This window comes from Phyllostomus hastatus, unplaced genomic scaffold (genome assembly GCF_019186645.2).
Source record: "Phyllostomus hastatus isolate PE091 unplaced genomic scaffold, TTU_PhHast_1.1 phas_contig_58, whole genome shotgun sequence".
NCBI classification, from domain to species: domain Eukaryota; kingdom Metazoa; phylum Chordata; class Mammalia; order Chiroptera; family Phyllostomidae; genus Phyllostomus; species Phyllostomus hastatus.
Window position 1 is genome coordinate 18,232,104 of NW_025333916.1, and position 22,377 is coordinate 18,254,480.

Below are 22,377 nucleotides of genomic sequence, written 5' to 3' on the forward strand. Positions count from 1 at the left end.
TGGCCCTTGGTGTAGACGTAGGAGAGAGTCACCCATGCATGATACGTGTGAAAAGGTCTGTCACCAGATGCTTCTCTGCTAACTGGAGGTGGGCCTGAAGTCCTCTCCATAGGAGTTGCTTGCCTGCTCAGCCTCCCTCAGGGAGCACCCAGCACCTGCTTCTGTAGAGAGCTGGACTTGAGTTCACACTGCAGAGGCCCTGCCCAGGCCAAGAGGTCCGGCCCCATTTCCTGACCTTCCCCACCTCACCCCCTAGTGATCTAGTTCAAAAGTAGCCTTCCTTGATGAGGCCTTCCCAGTGAGCACAACCATTGCCTTTCTGGGCGGAATTAATCAGGCTCTTACTGCTTCTCACTCGGTGAACACTGACGCCTGGGTTCCAAAGCTCTGGAAGACAGGGAGGGGCCCAGGCATCTGTTCACCCATGTCTGTATCCCCTCCCAGCACAGGGCCTGGAATATAGCCTGTGATCTACACATGTCCGTACTGCAAATCTGGTGCCTTAGATAGACGCCTTTAGCACTCATTGACATGTTAGCTCTGCTAGTTGAGAAAGTCAAAAGCAGGGCGAAGACTATAGTTAACATTTATTGATGCCTTTTTGTGTGCTGCCCCACCTCACTCCACACCCAGCAGAGCGCTAGCCGAGACACCACTGGCCTGAACAGGAGGTCTGAGGGGGGCATCCTGCTCCCTCCAGGGACACTGCAAACAGGGCAGAGGCATCAGCTGAGGACTGGGCTGTCCTGAAGGCTGGAGTGAGTTTGGTCCCTTGTGGCCCTCACGAGTATTTGGCTTTCTAAAGCCATCTGTGGCTCCAGAAATCAGCGAAATGCTCTCCTAGGAATGTTTCTCTGTCCCGGGAGTTGTAGATGCAGCATGAAATGATCTCACACCCCCCAGCTCAGGATGTGCTCTTCCAAAGAGCTGCACCCTAGGACGTTGTCCTCCGAGCCTCCCAGAAAAGCATCTCGGCCATGTGGAGGCAGACATCTGAACGCTAACTGGATGTCGAAGCCCATTTAGGCTGCCTTTACAAAATACCACAGTCTGGATAGATTATAAACAACAGAAATTTATTTCTCACAGTTCTGGAGGCTGGGAAGTCCAAGTTCAAGATACCAGTGTGGGCACAGCCTGGTGAGGGTTCACTTCCTGGTTCATAGCCAGTGCCTTCCCTGGAGCCTCTTTTATGAAGCACTAATTCTATTCACGAAGGCTCTACTCTCATGACTGAAGCACCTCCGAAAGGCCTCCTAGCACTCTCAGCTTTGCTGGTTTGGGTTTCAGTATGTGAATGGGGCAGTGCACAGACATTCAGAGTGTAGCACTGGGTATGTGGAGCTCTTAGGGAATTAGTGTTAATGCTCTAGGGAATATTGCTCAGCTTCCTCATTAAATTTCTATTAATGTGATGATACAGTAGTATTATAATTGTGGTTTTTCTTTAGAGAATCCTTTTGTTTTAGAGATATATACTGAAATATTTATGGGTGAAATGTTATAGTGGCTGGGATTTACTTTGAAACAATGTGGGGAGAAGGGAAAGGCAGCGAAAAATGGAAGATTGTCCATAATTGTTGGAGTTGGGAGTTGGATAATTTGGTGTTTATTATGCTCTTCAGTCTACTTTGGTGCATGCTTGAAATTTTTCATAGTAAGGTGTTATTTTAAGGGTGTGGGAAAGAAGGTGGGAATAAGGTTATTTTGTTCTTATCCCCTCTGTTCTTAGATTTGCTTTATGATATCCCTTTGCCTCGCTCAAATTCACCTCTGAGGATCTCCTAGTTAGGGAAGACACCCAAATTGTTGGCATCTTCACACCTCTACAACTTCTTAAAGGACTTTCCCTTCAGGTTTCTCAAATATGTTTAAAGGGCTTTGAGAACATGCTCCTCCTCTTACTGCCTCAGAGAGGGTGGGGACGGCATGAAGTCCTGGAAGAACAGGTCTGCACTCTGAACTCTGGCTTAGGCTCCCCAGTGAGGAGCCACTGCCTCCTCGATGGCAGGTTATAAGAGAAACACTGTGCCTATATCCCAGGAGCTGGCACGAGCACAGTGTAAAAGAAAGATACAGCCCTGGTGCAGTGGCTCGGTTGGAGCATCGTCCTCTATACCAAAAGGTTATGGGTATGATTCTTGATCAGGACACATACCTAGGTCCGGGCGCTTATAAAGGGAGGCAACCCATCCATGCATCGATGTTCTCTCTCGCGTTGATGTGCCTCTCTCTCCCCCTCTCTCCCTCGCTCCCTCCTTCCCTCCTTTCCTCACTGGAGGATACGTTTATTGATTTTAGAGAGAGAGAGAAAGGGAAGAAGGAAAGAAAGTTAAGTAAGTTGCCTAAAGATCCCTCTTCCCTCCCCTCTTCTCTCTCTCTCTAAAATCAATAAACATCCTCCAGTGAGGGAGGGAGGGAGGGAGGGAGGGAGGGAGAGAGGGAAAGAGAGAGGGAAAGAGGGAAAAAAGGAAGGAGAGGAGGGAGGGAGGAGGGAAGGAAGGAAGGAGAAAGAGGGAGGGAGGAAGAAAAAATAAAGGAAAAGAAAGAAAAGAAAAAAGAGGAAAGGAGGGGAGGGGAGGGGAGAGAAGAGAGAAAGGGAAGAAGGAAAGAAAGTTAAGTAAGTTGTCTAAAGCTGCATGGCTAGAAAGTGGCAGTACTGGGGTCCCAGTTTCCTTTATGGGTCTTCCTGCCTCTTCAGTGCCTCCTGTGTGCCAGCGGAGAAGGGCCATTCTCTTGAGGTGCTGCTTGCAGGGTTCCGCACTGCAGCAAGTACCCAGGCATCAAGTCTGGCTGTGAACGTGTGCCAGAGCCTGGTGCACTGTCAATATAACCAAAAAGTTTAAATTTGCTTCCAGTAGACCTTCCAGTGGTCATTCCAGCTCACCCAGCCATTTTCCCAATCAGGAGACACAGACCATGTATTTATCCTCACAAATTATCATCCCCTCTCTTTCGTGCTTGCTTTTTAGTCAAGGTCAGAGAGAACCAGAAAAATCTACTAAAATGAATGAGTTTTGCTTTCTCAGAAACAGTTCTTACTGCCATGGAAAGCCGAGGAAAAGTTTGCATTAGCCTCTTCCTTCTGCAGGAGTGAGGGAGTGATAGAAGGAAAATAATTAGAAATAAAAGTAATGAATACAAACAAAAGGACATTTTTCTTTCTAATAACCTCACTTTGTCCTTTTTTCTAATTTTAATAAGTCTTTATTCTATACCTATATAAAATCACTGATTAGAATGTGCATTCTAATAATGTAATATTAGCTGCCTGTGGGCTTTGCTGGCTTAATTCTGCTCTGACATACTACTATTTCAGATTCTGGCCACAGGTAAGTGGCAAATGCAGAAAATCACTCAATATATAGGTAAACTTGGTGTGATTATAGGATTAAGTCTTTTGCTTGTTACATGATTCAGCAATTATTTGTTTGTTTGTTTTAATTGATTTTAGAGAGAGAGAGGAAGGTGGGGAGAGAGAGACAGAAACATCCATTTGTTGTCCCACTTACTCATGCATTCATTGGTTGGTTCTTGTATGTGCCCTGACCAGAGATTGAACCCACAACCTGGGCGTATTGGGACAGCGCTCTAACCAACTGAGCTATCTGGCCAAGACAGCTTTGGTGTTTTTAACTGTCCCTTTGCAATGGGAATTATAATTTGTCCCGGGTCTCTCTCTCACTCTCCAGTGTGCATTCCTTTGAGTGAGCCGATGAAGAACTTACTGTTTCTAAGAAACTGCGGAACATGTATAAAGGGCCCATGGACAAAGACAACGGAGGTGGGAAGAGGATTGAATCTGGGAGGTGTGGATGGGTAGGTCAGGGGAGGGTAATGGGGGAAAAACGGGGACAACTGTAATTGAACAACAATTAAAAAATATTTTTTAAAAAGAAACTTGTTCTCACAAAATGATGCAAGCTGGTGCTGAGACTCTACCAAAGGTCTGTGGTCCTTGGAGTCAGGAATGTTGCAGAGAAAAATCATTCACTGAAAAACTATTTATGGCGCTCCTACTGAGCTAAGCACTAAGTAGTTTAAAAGGAACTCAGTGGTATTGTCTCTGCCCTGAAGCGGCGCTGACTTTATAAGAGACTGGACACAGCCCTGTGAGGACACACAACACCGGGCAGCATTGTCCCGAATCCCAAAGAGCGTGCCGGGCTGCTGTCCAGGAGCAGAGAGACTTGTGAGCAAACTGGGAGATGGAGGACAGGCAGACAACTAACCAACCCCGCTGGGGAAGGGAAGGGCCAGTCCCTACCTGGCCATCAGCATCTGTGAAAGTAGGAACACTTTTGTTTCTGCCCCAGCGTCCCCTCTGAAAGCATTTGGGTAATTACAGCTTCCATTTCTGCCTTTGGTTGCTCGTTTTAGTGTATTAAGTATCTACTGTGTCAAGATATTTTCCCCTGATCCCTCTGAGCTCTTGCCCTTTTTTCCCCAGTGGCTGTTTCACGCCTGCTCGATAAGTCAAAATAGTTCCGTGGTTTCCATTTCTCCTGTGTCACATGAAAACTAGGCAGTTCCCAACCTTCCTCGCCTATCTAACTTTTTCCCTTAAGAGAAACTTTTGTGATTACCTCGACCAAGTCTTCTCACCTCAGCAATAGGTGGGTTTGGAGGGAGTGTCAAGGTAAGGAAAGGAATGAATTAGTTTTGATGAAAAAAATTCACTCTGACCTAGACAGAAACACTCTTTTCCGTTTCACTCCACATTTTGGTTACATCTGTGTGAGAGCAGTTTCTAACCCTGAGAGATAATCTCTCCTCTGGTATTTCTGTTGCTTTTTGTAGGAGTCTAACTCTGCATGTGTCTTATGTGAGCTCCTTGAAACTAAATGGCTTTTTTTTTTCTATTCTCAAAACATGAAAGGCAAAAGACCCTTAGAGCCATTCGGGTACTCTGCTCATACCCTTGACTCACCAGGACGGCCAGGAGCCCTGCGTAGTTCTGCCTGGTGTCCTCGGGTGAGAGAACAAGGGCACTGAAACAGGGGACAGGCCCTTCACTAGACCAAGACCTCCTTGCCTGCAGGGAATGGCACTCAAGCCCAATACCCAGCATATAGTAAGTGCACAATAAATAATCATCTAATGGAATAAAACCACTTCCTGGTATGGCAGCAGGTACAGAGTAAATACTCAATAAATACTTGCTGAAATAACAGAAATCCCTATATTCCATAGGGAAGAGTTCCAGTGCTCACAGAGCTTGCATCATTGAACCTCTGCAAGGCCTTTAGGTTGGATAACATAGGAAAGCAGCCACTGGCAGGGAGGAGGATGGCTGCTCCAAGTTCTCCAGCCGAGGAGACCAGCATTGTTCTGTGGGAACTTGGACGTTCTGACCTCACGGAAGTTTGCAGGAGTGGGGTGTGGGGGTGCAAACCCAGGGCTCTCTCTGTTCCCTTTGGCGTTCTTACAGAAGCAGACAGTTTGTGTGCCAGGCCTCAGCTTTGGCGGCTAGAACAGTCCAGCAATTATCTCCTGATCAAGGGAGGCCGGGATGTGTGTGGAAATCACTTTTTAGTAGGAAATATTTCTGTTGGAGAAGCCCATAAGCTGCTGGCTTTCTCTCAAGTATTCAAAGGATACCAAAAGATGGACAGGCTAATTTAATCATACTAATACAAAACGTGTCCCCAGTGCAGAGGGAAGTTTCTTATGATGAATGGTCCCTTTCGGAGCTGGAGCTCCCATTCCAGTGCGTGAGTGACAACACCCCGTGAGAGCAGACGAGTCGGGGAGGGGAGCAAAAATGCTTCTGTTCAGGCCCCAGGATGTGTGCTGTTTGTTTTTCTGGGAAGGTTCTTTATCTCGTGCAGGCAAGTGTTTCAATCTTAGGAGAGCAAACACAGCCAAATAAGGACCTAAATGTCCCTTCCTCATGCTTTCCAACAGCCCTCCTCCTCTTTGACCACTCGGAACAGTGGAGTGAAGACCTGGAGTTAAGATCTTAGAAAATATCAGTTCATTTAAGTCTACCACATGAACATCATGAGATGCCCTGAGATCTAGCAGTAGTACCACAGGTTTATCCTGGCCACAAATTTAAAGTTATATCCTTTCTCAGTATTATTGCAAACAAAAGAGTCCACAAATGTTTTTTTTAGAATGGCCTGATACGGAGCTGGATACCTGACCAAGCAACTCCCAGCGTGGACACCAACTGGCTGCTGGGTCAGGGAAATTTTATCTCCTCACCTGTGCAAAGGGCAGATCAGATAACCTGATGTCTAAGGCCCCTCACTAGTTCCAGCTTCCTTCATTCTATAGTAATTATCTCCTTAATTTTTCAAGCATCTTTTGTTTGGGGGTATGCGATCGAGAAGTGTATGTTTCCCACATTTGGGTTGTGTCTCAGCCTGCTGTGTCTCCACCTGTCCTTATTTAGATCACTGTAAAATGTACCCATGACCTTGGAGCTCCAGTTCATCAACTTATTCAGTAATGTTTATCAGATGCCTAGGCACTGAGTGAATGGTGCACCAGGGAGCAAAACAGTCATGATTCTGCCCTTTTGTGGATCTCATATTTTTATAGGGGACATATTAAATAAAGAAAGAAATATACAACTGCAGGTTGTAATATGGGTTATAAAAGATCAATGGGGGTTGACTTAGTTTTATTAGGGAGGCCAAAAAAGGCAGCTCTGAGTTTGATCTGAGACCCGGAAGAGGAGTTGGCCAAGCAAAGAGTTGTAGAAAGTGCCCTGAATAGAGAGAAGAGCAGATGCAAAGAACCTGTGGCAAGGAAGGGCCACACTGACAGGCAGAGCTTAGTGCGTCCAAAGGACTGAGGGAAACCAGTGTGGCTGGACGCACTGGGTGAGGGGAGTGGCATGCGATGAGATAGAGGGGTGGATTCACTAAGGTAAAACACTGGCTGCTGGAACACACTGAAACCATGAGTCATCCAAACAAGAGACGTTTCCCATGCACATCAAGGACAAAATGGGTACTCCTGAGCCTCAGACAGCTCTCGTGCAAGCAGGTGTAAGGGACTGCAGCTTCTTCCACCTTGTGGCTCTGCCATTTTTAACGAGCTGCCGAGACTGGTGTGCTTGTCTGCATGGATGGTTGTGCACAAGAAGGTTTTCTGGGCCCAGGCCTGCCTGGGAGTCGTGCTCGCACTTCATTTACATTCCATCGGCATGTACCCGACTGCAAGGGAGGCCACCAAACATGGTGGGACTGTGATCCCAGAAAGGAGACAGAGCAGATGGTGTAGCCCCACGGGCCGTGTCTCATAGTGTAGGCTTCGTTCCTGTGCACTGAGGCGAGTGCAGGGGTGGGCGCCCGAGGTAAACCTGTCATCACATTGAAGCCCGCACGTCCGATTGCTCCTGTCACACAGTTAGTCTGAACCTACTTCAGCACGCCCTCAGAAAGCAGCATCTCCCCCTAGCGCTGTCTCTTCTTTCAGTGATGTCCTTTCAGACCAGAGTCCTTTTCTCCTGCTCTGTTGGTCACCCAGACTTCCTTTCTACCTCCCAGGCCTGGCCCGTCTGGGTGCTCGCCCAGCAAGGCTCTATGGCTTCTTCCTGCTCTGATGCAGAATGCTGATGTACACATGCACAATGTGGAACTTCCTCTCCTAGTGACAGTCATTCTTGGCTGCAGTGTTTTTGCAGTGTCGCATCACCTGGGAAGCTTAATAATTACATCATAGTGGGCATGGGGATGAATCTTTCTGAAATGTGCTCAAAAAAAGTTATTGGTTTGCAATTACCTACAGAAAAAAGTTCTAACTTCTATAGTTAGGGGGAACTGATTCAACTAATCCTTCCCAAACTGTCTTACCCTGTCCCCCTCCAGCCCGTCAGGGTGCCCAGTGACCCTCCAGAGTCAAAACAGACTTGAGTTCCTGTCTCATACTGTTCCCCTCTGCCTGGGACATCACCTCCCTGCCCATTGCCTCTCTGAAGCCTGCAGACCCGTCTGTGCCAGTCCTCACCCCCAGTCTCACCTTCCCTGGAAGCCTGCCTTCACCACACGAGCCAGAAATAAGCTTTCTGTCCCTGGAGTTCTGTAATACTCCCTGAAGTTCTTTGCACAATGGCTTGCAGACCTAAGTGCTCAAGAAGTGCTTAAATTATTTAAATTATGTCTTACCACTCATTTGGCATTTGCCATGTGTTGCCTTATTTTTTTCCTTAAATGTATCCTTCCAACTCATTCTAAACATGGTGAGTAGAGATACTTTTACTGCATCTAAAACTTGGCACATCTATAAAAAAAATTAATTAATGCTTTTCTATAATTCCTGTGATACACAGTTCCTTCAACAAAAGAAATGTTTAAAACATTCCTGCTGATGCCTTGTTGCTGTTTTAATGTATGCTTCCTTCTAAAATGCAAAGCCTTAGTCAGTTAAAGGAGGGGAACTTTTTGCTGGGAATTCCAGCCCCAAAGAGAGACCTTTGGGTGAAATACCGGGTGGGGAGTAGAGATGGCCAGTGACTGTCCAGCCCTCTGGAGGGTTTGTCGTGGAGTGTTCACTTACGAGTACTCCGCTTTCCTGTTTACAGTGCTCCTGTCTCAAAAAAGCGATTGCAAGGCATAGGGGTGTTGCCCTGGCTGGTGAGGGGTTCTGTCTTTTTAATTTTCCATGTTGCGAAGATTTTTCATACGACAAACTGTACTAGAACCAGGAGAGAGCACCAGAGCAAATGACCATATTTTCTGAATTGACCCCGGGCCTGAGGGGATTTGACTGCCTGAACCTCTGTGGAGTACCAGCCTCCAGCAGCATGAGCCCCTGATGTGATGGGCAGTAGGCTCTCCATTCCGTTTCCTAATCTGCCTGAAGATTCTCGACACTCTTATTCGAGTCAGATGAAAAATTCAGTTCTGGGTTTTTCCCCCGATCTTAATTGATTTTTACGCAGGTCTCAGAAGTGAGGTTTGTCTGTACACATCATTCCCTGCTGTGAAAATGAACAATACTGTCAGGGGAAAGAGAAGAAGTCGGTAGTGATCCTCGAATTCAGTCGAGCTGAGTTGCTCCCACCTACTCAGGGCTTCAGAACGAGGGCAGTGTGACTGGTAGGGGGAGAGGGTCTCTCTGGTCCGGGTTGGCCAGTGCGGATTCAGATGCCGCTCTGCCTGTGGGTCATCTCACATATGTGTGTGAGGTGCCTAACGGCCAGCATTCCCCAGGAAGCGCTTTGGGGCTTATGGACATGACAGTTCACAAAGGATCTTTAGAGGGAGGACTGACCGAAGCTTCAGGGTCTCAGGCTGGCCGGCCGTTGGACCCCATAAGCAAGCCACCAGACTCAAATCAGTATCTCTAAATTCATGAACATTTAAGGCGGGTACTCTGCAACCGAACTTCTCGAGTTGATCTGAAGAATCGGTGGCACCTCTTTAAAGGCCCCATCATTGGTGACCATCTCAGGTGTGTTTTCAGCTTTCCTTGGAAAGGGAGATTATGCTCTGAATCCTGGGTTATGTGAGACCCCGATCGGCTAGAAATAGAAAACATCCCTAGTTTCAGCTGTGCTGCTGCCAAGAAGTAGGGTAGGCTAGAAAGAGTTGTCTCAAATTTTTGCTTTTTTATCTTTGGCAAGAAGCACCTAGTAGCCCTCACTTCAGTGATTACAGGGTTTGTGTAACGTGCTGGGGTTTGAGCCACAGAATCACAGTGTGGCGGAGGGCTGTCCTTGGCAGCGCACTGGGCAGCTTTAGTTCTCTGCACTGAAATTGTGGCCACTGCTGCCCCAGTGTGAGCTCCCGGGGCCTGGAAGGACGGCACCACCACACTGCCAAGAGAGGCCAGGCCCGCCTGACAGCCAGCCCGGGCTGCTTCCACGGGCAGAGCCCCCTTTCCAAATTAAATTAGCATTATTTCATCCTTATCCAGAAACGTGCTCAGAGCCTAGTCACGTCTTTCCTGCGCACAGGAACATGAGCTGTACTACACAGGAGGAGTGTGGCCTTCAGCGCGGCATTTTGGACCGTGGGGCTTTGAGAAAGCTGGGATTTTGCTAAATGCCATGTTGCGGGTGGGGGAGCCTTTCTCCTTTCATCCCTAGCCAGAGAACAGACGACTCAGCCTGGCTCATGTTCATCATCTTAATCACAGGCTGAAGATGAATATTTTTGGTTAGTTTCTCTTTTTTTATATACACAAGTGTCCATTTATAGCGATTTGCTGACGGACTCTACCAATTACTTGAAAAACTTGTATTTAGAGAGAGACAAACTAAAAATGTGAATTCAAAGGATAGCCGTAGTTCTGCATTAGATTAGCGTGCTGTGGGGCAGGACCAGAATGGAAACGGTGGTTGGCACATGAACAGTGATGTCAGAACTGGAAATGATCATCTGTTTTCACTTTAATTGGGAGGATGATTAGAGAAAATACGTACTCTTCTAACTGTCTTTGTTATTGCAAGCTCATTGGGCCCTCGTTCGTGTTTATTGTGGGCATTACACGTAACGAGCCCAGTGATTGCTGTCTCCACAGTCTTTCTTCACTGGCATCCTATCTGCCACATCCAGGGCTCTCCTTCCCTGCTCACTCACAATTTCCCTCTCTCTGACAGTAACCATTTCTCCATGGAATATTTCCTGTGGCTGCTGAAGCATTCTTCTAGTCCAACTCCTCCTCGGTATTGAGAGGCCCCTTCCCCTCTGCTTTGCTCTTCATCTCCGTTTGTATGGTTCTACCACTTGAGCTACAACAGGAAGATGTGGAGATGAGGCTCGCAGCTTGGAGGGCCAGGATGAGCCAGTCCACGTGGCACACCAGAGAGGAGCTCCTGTGGAAGCTGTCTGTCTGGTGGGTGTCAGACGGTCAGGATTTCTCTTCCTCCTGCCCCTGCTCCTCACCTGGGCACAGGGCTGGAAGAAGGCAGGGTGACTCATAGGGGCACGGAAATGTGGTGAAGTTAGAAGGACACCTAAACCACGAAAAGGAGGAGGTTCCCATAGGGAGGAAACACATTCAAGGAGACACTGCCCACTCCCTGGATCATTCTGTCAAGCTTCATTTACCTGTCACAGTCAGCCTGTCCTTGAGGTCCCAGGTCAGTGGGCACTGCCCTCCGGGATCTTCCCAGGCACTTTGCGCATTTTACTCACTCAGCCACAAATAGTATTTTTCTACTATTTTAGAATTTATGAAGTTTTCACAAATTATCTTATTATCGCCAGGTGGACTCTGGTTTAATCATTTTGAAGGTTTAATATATAGCACCTAGAATAATCAGTAAAAGAAGTATGTGTTTAATAGGCAAATGAATAATATAAAAATATTTATTCAAGGTACAATTTGAACCAAAGCATGAGAAGACCTTTCTTCAACCCATTTCAGATACAAGTGGATTAATTTACCAGGAGAGTCAAGAGTTGAGGATTCACTGACTCCTTGGTTGGGTCAGACATTAACCAGCTGTTGAAGGTCCCTGTAACACAGGCCCATTCTCTGAATACTTATTATGCACAATTCAGTAATGATTAACATTTGAACTCCATCTAGGCTGAGCAAACCACATCAAAGCTCTTTTTTCACTAGGACTTTTAAAATCCCAACTATGGACTGAATGAGTAGGTGTCAGAGAAACTGACTTTGTAAACTAAAAATCATAAACTTAGGTTCACTTGAAATATGTCATGTGGACTGCATGTATAAAAATTACGGGCACTTTTATTTTTCCCTTGTAGGTAGTAAATAGCATCTGTAATATTCCTCCTCACCTTTTTCTGATTAGCTTTATGTCTGGCATATTTTCCTCGATACTCCTGTTTCGGGTTGTAAGGATTTCACCAACAAGAGACAGGATTTTAAATAAGGAGTACAGGTGTAACAGAAAACTTGCAGCAGTCAAGTTTAAATCCAGAGATAAGGGGCAGGATGAATTTAGGGGGGATTTTGAGTGGTGTCAGGCCTCCCTATTTCCCCTCCTCCACAGCTCGTACAGCAGAGCTGTGCCAGGCCCGAGGGGTGGGAGTGACCCTGTCAGGCAAAAGGCCTGTGGGCCACTGTAACCCAGAATCACAAGCCAGCTCCGCTACGCCCTGTGCTGACGTGCTCCCCGGGCCCACAGGCCCCCTCACTCTCCACACCTGTGCCCACACGGGTGCCTCCAGTGGAGTGCGCTGGCCACTGTCTGTCACCCTGAGATGCATGGAGCCTGAGCGGTCCTCTGGGGACTGCCAATGATGAACCAAGGTGGACAGTGGACAGCTCTGCTTTAAGCTGTTTTATATGGGCAGCTACATAAAGTTTATTTGCAAGAAGGAGCTATGGCAAGACCATTGCAAGCACAATAGGTGCTTCTGCTAAAAATAGTGATTTCAGGTCACTGAAGGTGACAGAAGGCCAAGCAGCCCATGTGAGGCCAGAGAAGCCCAGGGCTGAGGTGTGCTGGGCTCAGGAAGACAGAGTCAAGTATGAAGGTGACTGTGGGGGTCAGGTGGTCCCAATGTACAACCGTAATTGGGAATCCCTGTTCTATTTCACTTAACTTGCACAATTTTGGCCAGACCTGTGGTTTAGCATATAGAATTTAAGTGTTATCGCTACATTTTTCACATTATTTTTATTCATTTGTTTTTAAACTACTTTGTTAAGGTATGATTGACATACAAAGAGCTGTCAATCATATTTACAAAGAGCTGTACATATTTAATGTATACAACTTAATGATTTTGAGATAAACATACATCCATGAAACTCATGACAACCTATGCTATAAACATATCCATCTCCTCCCAAAGTTTCTTCCTGCCCCCTTTGTTTATTTGTGTGTGTGTGTGTGTGTGTGTGATGAGAACACTTCACCAGTTTTTAAGTACATGATACAGTATTGTTAACTGTGTACACCAGGCTGTCCAGTAGGTCTTTGGGACTTACACATCTCATGTGACGGAGACTGCATACCCTTTGACTAATACCTCTACATTTCCTCAGTCTGTCTTACCCATAGTTTTCTGATACCATCTCCTTCCCTTGGCAGCTGGTTCAGATCTCATGGTCATTACAGAGTTGGGCTGTTGATCACACCTTGACTTAGATGGCTACCAATCAAGATTTCTTTCAGTTGGTCAGTCAGTTTTGTCTGTGTGTCCAATCCTCTAGCAGCTGCTGTGGGAATCAAGAGACCTGTAACCAGGGTTTTCACACTTAGAGTGCACAGCATGCTCACCCCCAAAGGGTCTTCTTTCATTCTCACAGTCACCCTGTAAAGTAGGCATTATTTTTACCCCCACTTTATATACAAGGAAGCAGGAATTCAGAGTGGCTCAATAACATAATGAGGTAACAGAAAGATCAGGCACTGGCTTGTGTGGCTCAGTGAATTGAGTGCCAGCCTACGAACCAAAGGGTCACCAGTTCAATTCCCAGTCAGGGTGCATGCCTGGTTGCAGGCCAGGTCCCCAGTGGGGGCCATGTAAGAGACAACCACACATTGATGTTTCTCTCCCTCTCTTTCTCCCTCCCTTCCCTTCTTTCTAAAAATAAATAAATATATTTTTTAAAATAATAAATGCATTCTACAACCTATGAAAATGCACTTTGGTTTCTCTGAGTTCCTTTCCAGAACTTGAGTCACAGCACGGGGAGTGCTGCTGCTGATCCCTAACAGTTCTCTAATCCCAGCTTTCCAGTCCACAGAGCCATACATATGGCTACTGAGGTTTTTTTCATCTTTGAAAATTAAGCAAAGAGGGTCAGTGAAACATCAGCTTCAGAGTGTGGGAGTTCTAGCCAGTGTTTTTTGGAAACTATTTTTAGAGAAAACTTCTATTTTTAGATTCCAAATGATTTTCAAAAACAAGAATCAAGACAACACGTTTGCCTCTGGGTATGCGAGTCCTCACCACACAGTGAGATGAGAGGTAGCCATGGCTTGAACCCACAGGTTGGGCCATGTAAAACCCTGAGCAGAATGGAGATTTGATCCACATGAGCCCAGGTGCGTCCAGCCAGATGTAGCCCGAATGCACTGTGATCTGGAGCGGGGGAGTTGTGTACAGGCAGTCAGCAGTGGGGCTCAGACAAGCTGGCACAGTAAAGGTCCTAGTGACTTGTCCTAGCCAAGTGGCTCAGTTGGTTGAAGCATCATCCCCTACACCAAAGGGTTTCAGGTTCAATTCCCGGTTAGGACACATTCGTAGGTTGTGGGTTCTATTCCCCATCAGGGTGCAGATGGGAGACAGCTGATCAATGTTTCTCTCATATCATTGTTTCTTTCTCTTTCTTTCTCTCTCTCTCTATCTCTCTCCCTCTCACCCCCTACCCCTTCGCCCCCTCCCTCTCTCTCTAAAATCAATAAAACATGTCCTCAGATGAGGATTTAAAACAAAATTTTATTTTTAAAAAATCTAGTGACTTGAACTTCACTTTGAATTGGTGTCCTTTTGTTGGATTGAGCCATGAAGAAATGGTCCACCCATCAAATGTTTAGTGTAAATAAACCCTGAAACATACTGACTCACATAATAAACCAACAAACAAACTACTTTCAAGAACTTATAACTTAAATGCAGAAGTTGAAGGTAATTGTGCTAATTAAACCAAAGGCTTACCTATTCATTTTTAAAAAACATGCATAGCCCTGATTGGTGTGGCTTAGTGTGTTGGGCATCATCCCACAAAGTGAAAGGTCACTGGTTTGATCCCCAGTCAGGACACATTGCCCGGGTTGCAGGTTCGGTCCTGCTCGGGGTGCTACAGAAAGCAACCGGTCCATTTTTCTCTCACATCAATGTTTCCCTCCCTCTCATACTCCCTCCCTTCCCTTCTCTCTTAAAACACAACAAACAAACAAAACATATGTGACAGGATTCCATTTTAGGAAATACCTTGACAACCAAACGTCTGGAAAAGCTGCAGGGTTTTCTTCACTGAGCCCGAGGGCGTGAATTGTGGTGTAAGTGAACAGGCGTGTGCCATTAGAGTGTGAAGATGGCCTCTTACTAGCAGGAAGAATAGGATGGGTCATCAGAGGTAGAATAAAATTTTTAAACTAATCTTTGTAAATTATAAAAGTGATAAAAAACAAAGAGGGCTCCGTGGAAATGAATGGCAAGCCACTCAACGGAGCAGAAAAGGGACTAAACCCCGAAAGTGGCAAACTGAAGCCTCTACCATTGAAGCCTTTTCCCCTTGCCCTGTTCGACACTGGAACGCGGATGGGGGAGCAAATAGAGGGCGTCTCCAAAGCCAGACCGAAGAGGTGGTTTGTTTTGTTTTCTGGGGTGTTTTTTTTTTTGCAGATATAATCATTGCTTCTGCCTACTTTTCTCCCTTTTGTAAGATCTTGAGTAGGAGGAAAAACCTATATTGTACTGATAATAGCTAGCATTTAGTGACAGTTATTGGCAGGCATTATGACCTAGTTCATAGAGCTATTGTAAGGATTAAATGAGTTAACGTATTTAGAACACTTAACAGTGTATTATATTTGTAAGCAGGTGGTAAGTGCTTACAAGTATTAGCTGTTATCGTTAATGTTGACCAGAGTCTCCTGATATATCAGACCCTCTGCTAAGTGCTCTGAGTGCCTTATCTCATTGGTGTTCTTACGCTAATTTTATAGGTGGTAAATTGAGGCATAAGAAAGTTGCCCAAGATTACACAATTGGTAATAATAACACTTATTGTACACTTAATATATACTGGGCATAGTAGTAATACATTTTCATTATGCCATCACATTTAGGTCACACAACAATCCTGTTAAAGAGACGATATCAATCCTAATTTTACAGATGAGGAAACCTGGGCCCACAGAAGGCAGCTAATGCCTACGTTCACACAGCCAGTGAACAAGAGAGCTAAAATTCGAACCCAAGCCACGTGGCTCCAAAAGTGCATGCTCTGCACTGCTGTATACTATGGCCTTCTGGTAGAGGGGGAGGTGGTCCTTCACATCAGTCCCACAGCCCTGTCCTCGTCCCCATCTCTCACGGTGTCTTCCTTCACAGTCACAGCATTGGCTCTTTCTGAGCCCGTTCCCCAGCCACGCCCAACTTGTTCCACTTGAGCAAGATTCCAGGGTGGAAGAACCCAGACCCTGCGCTGGTGCTCGGGACTCCTCGCCACCCTCCCTCATTTTCTTTAGGCACAAAAAGTTTGTTTCCTATGAAGTGACCTCTTCTTATTTGCAAGTCAGGTAACACGTTCATTTTATTTAAGCTTTGTGCAGTTAAATCTCAAGGATTATACACCAAAATGTAAACAGCAGCTAATAAATTTACAGACAATTTTAATTTTCCTATTCATCTTTTTTGTATGTTTTCCAGTGTATATACAATAAACAAAGTACATAGGAAAATTAATACATTTTATAAAACAGTCATAGACTGTATTAGACAGTATTTCCAGAGAGTCAGAGGATGCATTGTACAGGCAAGAAACGTGTTGAACAGCAGATCAGATGTGTCCTCAGGCCTTTTTCAGCCCCGTCCCCAGTTGGTGACTCCATCACCTATGACTGATTAGTGTCTTTCCAATTATATTTTAGTCACAGAGCTTTTTTCAAACAAAAATGTAGAGAAATACCATGTATTTAGCAAATACTACAGATTCTTCCTTAAGGGTTAAACATGCCGACTGAAGTGGGGATGGGGCGCCAGGACCCACCCACGAACTCGCTGTCCCATCCACAGGGCTCTCCCCAGGTGTGTCCAGAACCAGTTCTGGTCTGGAAAACACTGTTCTCCACCGAAACCATTGCCCCACCTCCTTCCGGACATCGGACCTCCTACAGATTTCCAGAGGTTGTTCAGATCAGGAACTCTGAAAGTTCACTAAGTGTTCTGTGAGATGCTGATTTCTTTTTTCATTTGCCCTAAAATTTTCTGATCTCCCTTTTCATATCCAAAACCAATACCCATGACTAAGCCATCTTTTAACTGGTTAGTAATGTCTGGCCAGAAAGCCTGTTGTCTTAGAGGTAGCTTCCAGCTCAGAAGAAAAGAGAAAGATTTATTTGTTTATGCTTCCATCCAAACTCCCTACTTTTTCCCCCCAAATGTTACCAAATGCATTTCCATTTTTTTCATTCATCAAGCTGATGGATGGAATGTTGGATACATGTGATTCATGGTTTTGAAACTCTCTGCTCTCTTGACTTCTGTGATGTCATGTTCAACTGCTCTTCTTCCTCATATTATTCTCCTCTTCTCCGCCTCATTTGCTAACAGGTTTTTCTTTCTTTTTTTGGCATTTAGTGCTGTGTCTCTGGGCCACTGATTTTTTCTTGCTTCAGTCTCCAGACAGCTAATCCATTTCCAGGGTTCATCATAGATGGTGCTTGAATCCGACTGTACTTCAGTCTCTCACACAGGTCCAGTGCTTTAGCTGCAATACGTAGTAGATGTTTCCACCTTAAACTCATGTTAATTCTTTGAAGTCAGTATGCCTAACTTCAGAATCACATTAGCACCTCTATTTCCTGTTGCAACATCTCCATTCTGCCAGCAGCAACCCTATTCTCCCAGTCACCACACCTGAAACCTTGAACTTTTATTATTTTATTTACAACTTTTAGTCCCTAAGTATCCCTAAATATTGGATTTTACATTCAAAACTTCTCTTAGGTGTCTCTTTGCTTATTACTGTATTCGGCCATGTATAATGGGCACCCTCATTTTGGGTCCAGGTTTTCAGGGAAAAAAATCTTCATTTTAATTTTTCAATTCAGTTTTTTTATTTGTTTACATTTTGAAACAAAACCAATTATCATAGCCCATGGTATTATTTTTGCATATGGATATCATTTATTGCTTTCTAGAGTTATACTTTTAATGCAGACACATAAATAAAAGAATTAAAAACATTTATTTAGATACAAAATTAGTACTACCCATGTATAATGCTCATCCTTATTTTTCCCTCAAAAATTTGGACAAGAAAGTATACATTATATATGGCAAAACACGGTGCTTTGTGTCATAGAATTTCAGAACACAAAGCTTTCTTACCACACAGTTGTTCATCAATAAATATTTCTTAAATATCTATCTAGTCCAACTATATCAGAGAAATTCTGAAAGCTTGTTAACAATCTGAGAAATCTCTGCCTCTTATCTCTCATCTTGATAGTCCATTTCCTACACTGTTAACAATGAAAACACCAATTGAAGTTAGGGTAGCGGTCACGTCAGAGAAAGGAGGGTAGTAACTGGAGGCTGCTGGTGTGGGTTTCTGAAGTCCTAGGAATGTTCTCTTTCTTGAGTGGACTGGTGTTTACAAGGGAGAATCTACTGTTCACCAAGTGTGATTTGTGCTCATTTCCCTATGAGTGTTATTTTAAATATTTTTAAAGCAACCTTTGGATTGACACAGAAAAAGAAAGATACTGTTGCTGATCAAATGATTGTTTAAAAAAGCTATAGATTCCCTCTAAAAGTTTTAGCTAGGCAGATAATTTTAAATCTGAAAGTATCAGGTAGAGGATGTGGAGAAATGGGGACACTACTGGTAGGAGGGCCAGTGAGTACGTGTTATAAAGTTGGCAGTGTGTGCACCTCGCAGCCGGGCAGACACATACCCAGGGGAGCTCCTGTGCGTGTACACAAGGAGCTGTAAGCAGTGTGTTACATAAAATTAAAGCAACCTGAGAGCCATCAACAGGATAAAAAATGTGTTTTTTATATGGTGAAATTCTGAACAGTTACATATATATATATATATATATACACTTAGAATCCCAGAGGTCTAAAAATACTGTCATGAATGAAAACAAATGCAGAATATGTAAAGCATAACATACACATACTTTTAAAAGTATAAAACAGTACTATACATTATTCCTTAGCACATACGAGGTCTCTGGAAAAAGTTCAACCATTTTTAATATAACAAGAATGCTTTGCATGACATCAGTATAACCTGGCAGCCAAGGAGAGTGGACTGGAGAGTGGACTGGAATGTGCATGTGTGAACAATGAAGACTTCACTGTACACTAGTCAGTGGGGGCAGTAGACGCATTAGGTGAGCATGTGTACTGTGTGGCTGTCGCATTCAAAATGACTAAGTGAGTAGAGCAATGAATCTGCATCCAACTTTGCTTTAAGCTTGAACATTCCTCTGTGGAAACTATTCAGATGAGGCAGAAGGCCACAGTTATAAGCAACTGGTGATTGGCAGCTTCATCACAACAATGTGCCCACTCATGCATCACATCTCATGGAGAGTTTTTTGGCAAAACAAATCACCCAGGTGATTCAGCCCCCTCTACAGCCCAGATTTGGTGCCCTGTGACTTCTGGCTTTTCCCAAAAGTAAAATCACCTTTAAAAGGGAAGAGATTTCATACCCATCGATGAGATTCAGGAAATATGGCATGGGAGCTGAGAGTGATTGGGAGAACTGTGTGAGGTCCCAAGGTGTCCACTGTGAATGGGACTGGGGTATCATTGTCCCATGTACAATGTTTCTTGTATCTTTTTGAATAAATGTCTCTATTTTTCATAATATATGGCTGGATACCTTCTGGACAGACCTCATATGTACAAGGGGGGGTCCCAAAAAACACCAGAATTATCTTCTGGAGGGCAGGCCCCTTGTAGTATCAGGCTTCCCCCACTAGGTGAGTGTTCTAGGAACCCGTCTGTATCAGTGTGCCAGCTGGCATTGTTGTGAGAGACTGCATTGGGCTTCAGTGAATTTTTTTTTTGAAGAGTCTTTCAGTGCATTTGCCCATTTTCTGAGGGGTGATTTACAAGTGCACCTGCCCAGACTGCACTGCATGTGCAGCAGTTTTTGACTAAAAACGTCAAGAGTGCCATGCCCCACCATCCCTATTCACCTGATCTCACCCCAAGCAATGCTTTTTGTTTCCCTTGATGGAAAAAAATCCACAAAGGTAAGCATTTTGCCAATGTGGAAGAGATGAAACAAAAAATGGCAGAAGCACTAAAAGGCATCAAAATCAACAAGTTCAAAACTGTTTTAGGCCATGGAAAAAACTTCTCGATAGATGTACCACATCAAACGGAGAGCACTTTGAAGGTGTCTGAAGTTTAAACATGTAAGAATAAATATGCAGTGTTTTATAAATAAACTCCAGTGTTTTTGGGTCCCCCGCTCACATGTTAACGTATTTTTAAATGGCCGAAAGAGACACTGTGCTCTGCCGTCATGAGGCAGTAGCCGCTGGGGAGCGGGCGAAGGGACTGGGACTGAGAATGGGGACGAGGGAGCCTGTCATTTCATCTTCATTGTCCTGTTTCTTTAATTTAAAAAAAAAGCAAATATGACAAAATGTTAACAGCTGTTCATTCTGGGTGGTAGCTCACAGGGTGTCAGTTGTAGGATTCCTTGTAATTTTCCCGTTGTTTAATTTCTGAAAGTGAAAAATATTATTGAGATAACATCTTTCATCATTTAGTCTTATTTATTGTTTGGGTATTTTATGTTCCTGTCTGTTTTAAGAAAAAAAATGTATATAAATAAAAGTATAGTGAGATAGCTAAATTTCCTCGGTTTTCATGTTCACAAAGCAGCCTTGTTTTATTTAACGTGCTTCGGTATGTGAATGTGGCCTTCATACAGACGTGTGATGAGGGCTCGCAGCCCCACCACGGTCTGGACATGAAGAACGCACTTCCTGCGACAGACATCCTCTGGCACCTCGGCCACCAGAAGCCTCCTTTGTATTGGATCCAAAATAGCCAGAAGCAAACAGAGTAACAAGTCAAAAAGATTTCCTCTTTGGTGCTAAATGACTTGTTGGTATGTGATTGTTAAGACTGGAGGTCTGAAACCACCAACAGTAATTGGCTCGGTCTCCAGTGTGTCTGCAGGGTCATTTCCAGGAGACTTGACGTAAGAATGGGGCCCTGCCCTTTCCAGCATGGACAGTGCTTCCTGCACTGAACCCTGAGCAGCGCAGAAGTCCCGCTCTGGCAGGGAGGAGGGCACTCTCAAAGTCCTCAAAGATGGGACAGTGGATGGGTGGACCAACCACTGTGGTGAAGTGTGCACTTTTACAGACACCTTGCAAACTATGGCTCTTAGTCATTGGGTGGGTAGTCTGGCTGACTTCAGAAGTGCCCGCAACATGATTGCTGTGACTTAAAACAGACTGAATATGATAGAGTTGGGCCCTGAGTTGAGGCTTTTAAACAGACAGGAAGGAGTGAGGTGGGGGGCATCCATACCTTGCCCTCCAGTGTCTTCAACTCTAGTAAAGCTCAGGTCTCTCTGGACCTTACTCCTCCTCCCGACAAGCAGGTGAAGGAGGGATTTATCCAGAACAAGGAGCTAAGCTTGCTCGATTCACACCCTCGTATCTGTTGAGATCTGCAGCCAGCACGCCCCCCCAGGCTCTACAGAAGCACTCAGTCTGCCCTTGAGCTGTGCATTCTGAGAGAGCCTGGTGCGCGTCCAGCTAGGTCAGTGATGGGCAGCTCAGTCTTTCTAAGGCAAGTTCAGTTATGAGCAAGTCCTCTCTATCACAGATCTGAAACTGTGTTCTCTCCAATCAAGTTTATCAGTAACAAAGGCAATTTTCATCTTCGTCTGTCTATCCTCTAACTTTGAATTGGTCCCAAACTCAAAAGGGGAACAGGGGACAGGTATTAATGATTCTCCTTAAAAAACCTGATTGATCAATTAATATAAGACCTCAAGATGATAAATGAATGTCATCCACGATACGAGCCAGTAATTTGTGTACCACATTTATTCTTACACCCATAATTATCCTATCTGAATGGTTAACTGAGCACCGCTCAATTACTTTTGGATTTCACACCTGTGGTTACAAAAATGAATATATGTACTATTTATCATGGCATGCTTGACCTCTCAGAGCTGGAGATGGACTCCATTAAAATGTGCATTTTATAGAGCATTATATTCTCTATATAGTTATAAGTATACACAGAAAATGTATTTAATTCAGTCATTTAACAGCAAAAGCAAAACACACAAAAACTACCCACCATGCTTTAGCAGAGCACTGTTCTCCATATGGCCAGCTGTGCACTGGCGGAACGCACTGATTTTAAGGATGAGTTAGTATTCTGAGCTCTTCGGGATTTCCTTTATATTTGTGGTGGTTTATGACTGGTGTTTAATGTAACTATGGCTCTGTTTATACTTAATAGAAGATCCATTTCTATGGCAGGATACACATTTGCACTCCAGTGTTGAATAAAAGCTACTGTTCTGCAAGAAGGAAATAAAATGTTGATTTATAATGTCACATTCCAAGAACAGTGATCTAATTCTCCCAAACTGTTTTTTCCCAGGTCCTGGGAACGGCACAGCTCCAGCAAAGGGTGACTCTTCTCTTCCAGAATATTCAGCCTTCAACACGTCTGTCCATGCTGCAATTAGATACAGAAACTGGAAACTCCTCACGGGCTACCCAGGTAGAGCGCTCAGCACTTCCCCAACTGT

General features: G+C 44.7%; 1 protein-coding gene across 1 annotated transcript in view; it reads left to right on the forward strand.

The window, feature by feature from the left end:
* Nucleotides 1–22,377, forward strand: part of ARSB (arylsulfatase B) — a 140,844-nt gene that overhangs the window by 115,118 nt on the left and 3,349 nt on the right. Inside the window, exon 7 of the mRNA XM_045848041.1 lies at nt 22,227–22,349. Within this exon, the coding sequence (XP_045703997.1) occupies nt 22,227–22,349 (123 nt within the window). The remainder of the gene's footprint in view (nt 1–22,226; nt 22,350–22,377) is intronic.